This window comes from Malania oleifera, chromosome 2 (assembly GCF_029873635.1).
Source record: "Malania oleifera isolate guangnan ecotype guangnan chromosome 2, ASM2987363v1, whole genome shotgun sequence".
NCBI lineage: Eukaryota > Viridiplantae > Streptophyta > Magnoliopsida > Santalales > Ximeniaceae > Malania > Malania oleifera.
The window spans coordinates 149,091,796-149,101,099 of NC_080418.1; the positions used below are offsets into that span (position 1 = coordinate 149,091,796).

The 9,304-nt window shown below is 32.3% G+C and overlaps 1 protein-coding gene across 1 annotated transcript; it reads left to right on the forward strand.

Annotated features, from left to right (window-relative positions):
* Nucleotides 1-3,431: 3,431 nt before the first annotated feature.
* LOC131149738 (probable polyamine transporter At3g13620) lies at nucleotides 3,432-5,399 on the forward strand. Its single transcript, XM_058100451.1, has one exon. The coding sequence runs from the start codon at nucleotides 3,606-3,608 to the stop codon at nucleotides 5,043-5,045; it is 1,440 nt and encodes a 479-aa protein (XP_057956434.1). The 5' UTR covers nucleotides 3,432-3,605; the 3' UTR covers nucleotides 5,046-5,399.
* The last annotated feature ends 3,905 nt before the right edge of the window (nucleotides 5,400-9,304 follow it).

The following is a 9,304-nucleotide window of genomic DNA, read 5'->3' on the forward strand; positions in this document are numbered from 1 at the left end:
AGGTGACAACTCGAATAGATATGTACAAAGAATAGATATCTTTTAGAAAATTAAGAATCATTTAGACATTTTTCAAATCTTAAAAAATATAAGGAAAAACACAAGAGAGTAAAAAAGAATTTACTTTTTCATGTTTAGCTACTAAGGAATGTGAGATAAAAAAATAAAATATATAACAAATTAATTAATAAGTGATATTGATTTTAATTTTTATTAATTTATAATTATATTTTAAAAAATTATCATTTTTAATAGTGTTTGACATATAAAAAAATATAAAATAAAATAAATTTTCTTTTTTAATTTCCTATCTTTGATTGAAAGGCACCTTAGAATGAGGGTGAATTTGAAATTTTAATTTTTTTTTAATGTAATAGCACCGTGTTTGGAACTTGTAAACTATTATGGGTCTATTGAAATTGGGAAAATATTAGAAAAAGGAAAGAAAAATTTGAAAAATCTATTTTTTAATATTTGGTTATCAAGAAAATTGAGAAAAAAAATAAAAATTTATTAAATGAATAAAAAAAATTTTAATTTACATATTATTAACATTTGATTTTTAAAATTTTTTTAATTATATTAGAATACTTTTTTATTTTTAATAGTATCATATATAGAGAAAACATAGTGAAAATAAATTTTCTTCTCATTTTCCTTTCTTTTTCTTTTTCCAAACAAAATTCTTGATCTAAATCAATCATAAGGAAATAAAATTAAAATATAAAGCAATGTATGTCCCGTTTAGATTAATAATTTTGTTAAAGAAAAGGAAATAAGAGGAAAATAAGGAAATGCGTTTTTCATTATATTTCATTCTACATCACATAGTATTGAAAAAAAATATTTCTTCAAATATGATTAAACGTTAAGAAAAATTAAATATTAATTATGCGTAATGTCAAAATTTATTCATTAATTTGTTATATATTATATTTTTTTCTTCACTTTTCTTGATAACCAATCATTAAATAAGTAATTTAATTACAAAATTATGCCGTAAAAAAGATATATTTATAAAGTCTCAAACTTTAAGTATTGAAATATTTTCTCAAAACATACACAAGTCCTTTTAAATATGGAACTAAAAAAATGATAATTTTAAAATCATCATTAAAAAAGTGTATTTAAATCTAATTTTTGACATGGGAGCGACCCCTTTTTGGTGCAAAAATATTTGGCTTAAGCTTTGACTCTTAATCAAATTGGCCTAATTTTTTAATACACCAATTATCAGCCAGGGGCACTCTCTTTTTTGACTTCACTTTTCTCTCCATAATTTATGCACATAAATCTTGACTGCAACACTTTCTCGGCATATCCCAATAGAGATTTTTTTTTTTTGTTTTGATTTTAATATTATTTTAATAAAAATGATTTAAACATTGTTCGAATCAATTTTTTATTTTTCAAATTGACGTGCTTCAAAAATTTTTGGATAAATTAGCATTTTTTTTAAACCCATCAATTTGAGAAAAAAAGTTCCGTTTGAACTATTTTTAAATAATTTATTTTTAAAATAATATTAAAATTATAAAAAACTCCAAAAAAATCGTCGACAGACAAGTTGACAACTTGACTAGTTTGTAGGTTAACCATCTTGACCAGTCCAAATGGTTCAGTAGCCATGATGTATACTTATATTTTTATTTTTAAATATTTTAAAAATTTAAAAGTTTTAAAAAATACAAAGAAAATCCAAAAAAGAAAAAAAAAATAAAATTAGTAAAATGCTAATATAGTTCTAACTTAACAAAATGATTGCCATTTCAATTATAATGCAAATTAAATGTCTAGATTTCTTTTTCACAAATGACTTACTATATCCTTATTTCAAAATAATAATACTCCAATTTTTATGTTACTCTACTTTTAGAATAATAAGGTTTTCATATACTTGGTTTGTGTCAATTCATTATTAGTATTTGTACTAACAATTAGCTAGCTAACATGTCACACGTGCGCTTGTGTGCGACTCTCATATTTTTTAGTATATATTTTTGTTATTGAACTCATTCTAGCCTAAACATCATAGTGATAAATTCTAATGATTTGTTTGGTATAAATAGAGTGGAATGAAAGAAATTAGCCTTTATAATTTTTATATTTGCCATATTATTTCTTATTGCATTCCACTCCTATTTATTTTATTATATTTTACATATCAAATCTTGGGTAAAAAGCATCTATGCTCAAAGGGAAGAATTGAAAGGAGAGTTAATCAACCATTTAATAGTATTTCATATTTATTTCTCTCCAAACAAGTAAAAATACGCTTATACATAAATTATAATAAGACCTTTTTTTTCTTACATGGGAACTCTTGCTCATTGATGCACCCTAAGGACCTCTGTCGGCACTAAACCCATGGGTCGACGACCTTCCCCATGATGGGCCTCCCTCTAAATTCGGATGCGGTCATGGAGGCGTCGATGTGTTGACGCTCACGGAAGAAGAAGACGATGCAGCAGAGAGAGAGTTGACTTTCTGGAGCGGTTTTGAAGTTGGACAAAACTTTTTTTTTTTTTTTTCTTGCATTTTTCTTAAAACATAATGAATGATATATAATGCGTAAGATAGTACATCATATAACTTGAGTACACGAGCGCGTATACATATGTCTGTATATATGTATGCATATATTCACACATGAATAAAGATGAGCTTTTATTTATTTATTTATTTATTTTATTTATATATTACATATTTTAAAATTATTTTCAACAAAAAAATTACTTGATTTTATTTCAACATATCTAGAGTGGCTCCAATTATAGAATATATATATAGGATACTTTAATCATGATCACACTTATTCCTAAAATCAAATAATTATTTATTTTTTGAAAAGATTTTATGACAAAATAATATATTTTAATCATTCTCTTCCTCATTTTAAAAAGTAAAATTGATTTCTTTGAATAATTTAATGAATTTTATATTATAAAAAATTATATTTAATTTCATCTAAATCAACGCAAAAGTTCAAATTCAATGTGCTTCCAAAATAATTGAAATATTATTTAATTAAATTATAGAAAAGGAACACGACTTATACCATTTTAAAATTAATACAAGTTTTATTATTTTTTCTTACTTAATAAAATAATAAATTTTAAAAAAAAAGATTAGGACATTTTCTGTAGGTTTAAAATAATATATATATTTCTTAAGGTTTGTCAAAAAGATACAAATTTTTTTTAAAAAAATTTATCTTTTTGTAAAATGTAATGAGAGGTGTATATATATATTTTTTGAAAAATTTAGAAGAGGTTTGCGTTATTTTTGAAACCCAGGATTTATAAAAATCTTAAAACCTCTTAGGAGGTATTTTGTCAACAAACCTCAAAGGAGGTTATTATTTTCCCCTAAATTTTTTCTTTACCTTTTTTTTAATCTTTTGTCTGTAATTAAAAAAAATTAAGATTAAGAGAATTTTTTATTTAATACATTAAAACGAATACATAATTACACATGAATCACAACTTTAATTTATAGCAAAGACTGTCTCTCTCTCTCTCTCTCTCTCTCTCTCTAAATGCGTGTGTATAATATGTATTATATATTCCGGAAAATGAGTCCGCCAGCAGGTCTCTAATCCAACCATGGGAGAAGAGCAGGCAAGACCGCCGGTAGCCTCCTCCGCCATAGAAACCGCCAACAACTCCGGCACCACAGCCCATAACCTCCCCGTCACCACCGCTCCCGTCGCCGCCCATGACCATAAAAAGAAGCTCACTCTCATCCCTCTCATCTTTCTTATCTACTTTGAGGTCGCCGGCGGCCCGTTCGGAGAGGAGCCCGCAGTGCGCGCCGCCGGCCCCCTCTTTGCGATCCTTGGATTCCTAATTTTCCCTTTCATCTGGAGCGTTCCGGAGGCTCTCATCACGGCCGAGCTCTCTACAGCCTTCCCCGGCAACGGCGGGTTCGTCATCTGGGCCGCCAAAGCCTTCGGCCCCTTCTGGGGCTCCCTCATGGGCTCCCTCAAATACCTCAGCGGCGTCATCAACGTCGCCGCCTTTCCCATCCTCTGCATCAACTACCTCGAAAAACTCTTCCCCATCTTCGCCGGTGGCCTCGCCCGCACCCTCGCCCTTCTCATCTCCACCCTCGCACTGTCCTTCCTCAACTACACCGGCCTCTCCGTCGTCGGCTACACCTCCGTCTGCCTCGGCATCGTCTCCCTCTGCCCCTTCATCCTCATGTCCCTAATTGCAATCCCCAAATTCCATATTCGCAGATGCCTTAGCACAGGCGATAAAGGAGTAAAAAAAGATTGGAATCTGTTCTTCAATACTCTTTTCTGGAATCTCAATTTCTGGGACAATGTTAGTACCCTCGCCGGCGAAGTCGATAAACCCCAGAAAACTTTCCCCAAAGCCCTATTTGCTTCCGTTATTCTCACCTGTTTGGCCTATTTGATCCCTCTAATCGCCGTCACCGGCGCACTTTCCCTCACTCAGGACCAGTGGGAAGACGGATTCTTCGCCGTCGCCGCTGATATGATCTCCGGAAAATGGCTCAAAGTGTGGATCGAAATCGGAGCCGTTCTGTCGGCGATTGGACTGTTCGAGGCCCAATTGAGCAGCTGCGTGTACGAGCTCGTGGGCATGGCGGATTTCGGGTACTTGCCCCATTTCTTCGCTTTCAGATCCAAATGGTTCGACACTGCATGGGTGGGGATTTTGCTGTCCACCGCGCTGACGTTGGCCGTTCTGTACCTGAGCTTCGAAGACGTGGTGGCATCGGCGAATTTCCTGTACAGTTTGGGGATGCTGCTGGAGTTCGCGTCGTTTCTGTGGCTGCGACGGACGCTGCCGGAGTTGAAACGGCCGTTCCGGGTGCCGATGAAGCTACCGGCGCTGGTGGTGATGTGCCTGATCCCGTCAGGGTTTTTGGTGTTCATAATGGCGATCGCAACGAAGGTGGTTTATCTGGTGAGTGGGGTGATGACGGCGGCGGGAATCGGGTGGTACTTTCTGATGAAGCTGTGCAAGCAGAAGGAGTGGATGAGATTCAGCAATGGCGAAGTTGAATTTGGCTGACGAATTGACACTGAAAATTTGGGTTTATCTGAAATTTTGTCGTGGTTAAATTGTGATGAAGACAATTGGAAGAAGATGAAGATTAATCTTCATATCCGTGGCTGAAAATTGAGGGCAGCGGGACACCTTGTTTGGGAGTGATTGGGAAATTGGAAATGACAGATGCAATATTTTATATTTCTTTTTTTGACAATGTTTGAATATTTAATGTATCATAGATTTCACTTATTCAATGTTTCTAATGTCATAATTTGATTGTAGTGTTGTACTTTTGATCAAGTTGGTGAGAAGTTTAAACTCCTTCATGATTATATTTCAATACTATAATATGTTGTGAGATGAGAATCATGGAAATGGTTTTTGTAAGTTTTTGTATCTTTTTTCTTTTAAAAAGTGAAGCCATATAGATTGGATTAAGACAACTTTCTAGCAAGAAATTACACTATGAGCTAACTTGCAGCAGTATAATTCATTTTAGTTGATCGACTCACGAACTAAAATGTCCATTTAAAGTATTCTGTTATTGAATGTAAGGTTAAAATTTTATAGGGGATAAATAGTTCCAACACAATTTCTATGGAGAACTTGTCACCGGTATGGTTGAATTGAGTAGGAATATTTTATGTATTTATGAGGAAGATTTTGTTTTTATTTTCAATAGTAGATTGATTTAATGAGAAAAATTAATGAAATTTTATGAAATTGGCATGTTTTTTTTTGGAAGAGTCTCAACTCATGATCACATCAATATTTTCTTTGTTAATTATTGGATCTGAAGATATTTTATTCATAAGTTGTGGGCCATCTTAAGATTATTTGTAGAAAATAATTTTTAATTTTTTGAAGACATACAAATTTATTACAATGTTTTCCACTATTTAAACTTTTGTTCAAGAAATAAAGCTGGACAATAACAAAAATGAATTTTAAAAATTGTTTTTAACAAATTTTAGAAAACTAGAAGTGATATTTTTTTTTTTCTAATTTTTTTAAAACAAAAAAAAAATATATATACATTTTTATAACTAAATAGGTCTTTAACGTTATTATTGTCTTTTTGAGGCTATCGTTCTCAATCGTACAAGTTTAATAGTTTAATTAGTAAATCATTCATTAGTCTTGGACAGTTAAGTTAGAAAACTATTCATTAATCCTCCCTAAGTTACCCCAACAAATTTCTCTCAAAGAGATTTAAGAGTTTAATAATAAGAGTTCAAAACGTTGTAATTTATTTTAAGGCTTTTACAAATTTAAGTAAAGGATTGATAGCTTAAATAGTAAATTATTCATTAATATTGGATACATTTTGTTGTTCTCGATTATCTAACTCTGATACCAATTGTTGTGCAACAATCGACGCTCTAATACCAATTGTCAGTGCCGAGTGTGCGTAGCGGAATACTTTACACAACCCCACTATGTGTGCAACAATCGGCGCTCTGATACCAATTGTCGGTTTTCTTTTCCCTTCTGTATGTGTGTCTGAGAGATCATGAACTGAAATTGCGTTAGTTTCTGATTCTGAGTGCTGCTTGACTCTGGATCTGAATGAGTGTTAACTTGGACCCTAAATTCCCCGGAATTCTTTCTCCTACTGCTCTGAAACCTCTTTGCACTCTAGATCCCTTTTCAATTCTATAGAGTTTCCCTTTCTCTAATTCTAATTTTTTTTTCTCTTCCAATTCTTGCAGGGTCTCTCTGATGTTCCCCTTCTCTTTTTTGTAGAGATTTTTTTTTTCTCTATCTCATTCTCCTGTTTTTCCCTCAATTTTGATAGAATGTTGCTGTGCTCTCTGGTTGTAGTGCACTGGGTGAGCATCCTTATTTATAAGGAGGCCGAGGGGGCGATTTGGCGCTAGGAATTCCCTTCTAATCGAATTCCTTGCGCTGGCAAGGAATAATTTTGTTAACCAATTTTATTCTGCATCCATGTGCACTCTCTGCATTTTATTATTATTTATTTATGAATTTTAACTAACGAATTACCTTTGCTATCTTTCTTTGTGCGTAGGAAACCTTGGGGAATGTCCAGATGGCAGTAGGGGATTGGAGGGCTTGCATTCTTATTAATTTTTTTATTTTTTTCCTTTTGGATGTGGATGTACCCCCGTGTTTCCTGTGATGCAACATCTATTTGTACAGACTTTTCTTTTTCTTTTTTTCCTTGTATGCATCTCATTTTTAATTTTCTGCACATTTTGTATCTCCTTTCTGCATGTGCTCGACTGTACTGGGGAAACATGTGCCCATTTTTTTTTTGATTACATAAGAACTCCAACTACCAATGAGCCTTTCGGATCCCCTAGTGCGGCACCAAACCTACGGATTAGCATTCTCTATCCCCTGTCTCGCTGATTAGGGTAAAGTCCAGATGTCGACACGACTTCTGTGCATCAGTTGCACGTTCAGCCAACCCGACCCCTGAGACACATCTCCATTACTATCCACGGTCCCCATTGGCTCATAGAGAACTTTCACCATCCACAGTCCCCGCTAGTTCACAGAGCGAACTCTCACCATCCACGGTTCCCGCTAGCTCAAAGAGTAAACTTTCACCATCCACATGCATCGCTGATTCCATAAGTGTATATATTTGGAATTGAAACCCCGATACTCCTTCTTACGTGCAGATGCTTTCCACCACACCATGCCCATAGGGGCACATGTGCCCTTCTTTTGTTCAATAAAATGTGACATCATGGTTGTTTTTCAATTTTAACCAAGGACAAACTCACGGTTGACTAATTTTGACCAAGAAAACGAACGGTAATAAACGTGACCAAACGCCCAATTTTTAAAGGACTCAAACTTTAGATTACATGACTTATTTCAAAAATTAAAGACAAGGACAGACTTGATTTTAAAATCTTCTAGGACTCAAATTAAAAATTTAAAAACCCAATTTCCAAATGAAAAGAGATCAAGAACTCAAATTTTGCAATTTAAGGAAACCAACTAGAAGTTAAAAAGACTCAGATTAAGATTAAACAAGACTCATTTTGAAATTATGGGGCTTAATCCACACTTAATTTTGACATTGAAGGATACCGACTCCAGTTTAAACCATCAAATGGACTTAATTTTTGAAGTAATTGTAATGCAAGATCAAAAGAAAACTCGAAAACTAACCGAGACTCAAAACAAGACGGGACTCTATTTTTTCTAAAATATCTAGGACTCGAAAAATAAAAACACTGGTACTCAAGTATGACTCCAATTTTCGGGGGTTCGAGGTCAACTTTTATTATACTGGGTTTCCTTAGGATGGCTTGGTTAAAATTGGGGTGCGCACAATATCTATATATCTATATATATTTGCCTTACTTTAAAAAGATAAGAATATAATTTTAGAAAAGACTTATATACTCTTATATATAGTATAGAAATTTACTTATTTTAGGAAATGTTGGTCCTATAAATTTTTACTTTTAAAAAATAAAGATATTTATCTTTTTACAATTACATTTTTTTATAAGCTTTTACTGTTTTTTTTTTTTTAAAAATAAAGATATTTTTGCCCAAAATAATTTAAACTATTTGTAATTTTTTAAATAGTACTTTTATTTATTTATTTTGTTATAATTTTTTAATTGTCAATCACTTATAATTATTAATTATTATAATATGTTTCTATTTATCACAAGAAATTTTTACAAGTGATGTTGAATCTTGACTTGTTAGAATTGGTTTGCTTCTTCATGCAAGGGTAATGGTTGCAAATATCACTTTTAAATCTTAGATTTAGATTTACCTAGATTTGGATGGAATTCAACATGTACTACATTCTATCCAAATATATACACATATAAATTTAAATTTGAAAATTCATACTTTTAAGTTTTTAACTAAAATTTTTTAGTTGTGAATGTCAACTAACGTCAAAACAGAGAATCCTAATTGAATCAATAATATAATTTTTTAATTGATAATAGAAGAAAAACCATTAGGAGGAAAATGAGGGAATACAAAACCAATCAAGAAAATACCTATTGATTCTTGTGTCTTACCATACTACCTAAATTCCAATTGTTGCAGCATTCAATTAATTAATGAATGAGGGATCATACATCTTTACCTCTCGACTCATTTGTATGTTAATGATTTATTGATTTAAGTACACTCGGGATAGGCTCATTTACCGGTCGTTGTATTTTTTTTTTTAAAAAAGTAATGACATTATCAAAGGAGAAATCCAGCAAGATACTTGAAAACTCCAAACAGACTTACAAAAAATAGTGAGGATAAAATAACCTCCTATA

Coding starts and splice junctions, on each gene's coding strand:
- LOC131149738 (XM_058100451.1), top strand. CDS start 3,606: ATGGGAGAAGAGCAGGCAAGACCGCCGGTAGCCTCCTCCGCCATAGAA.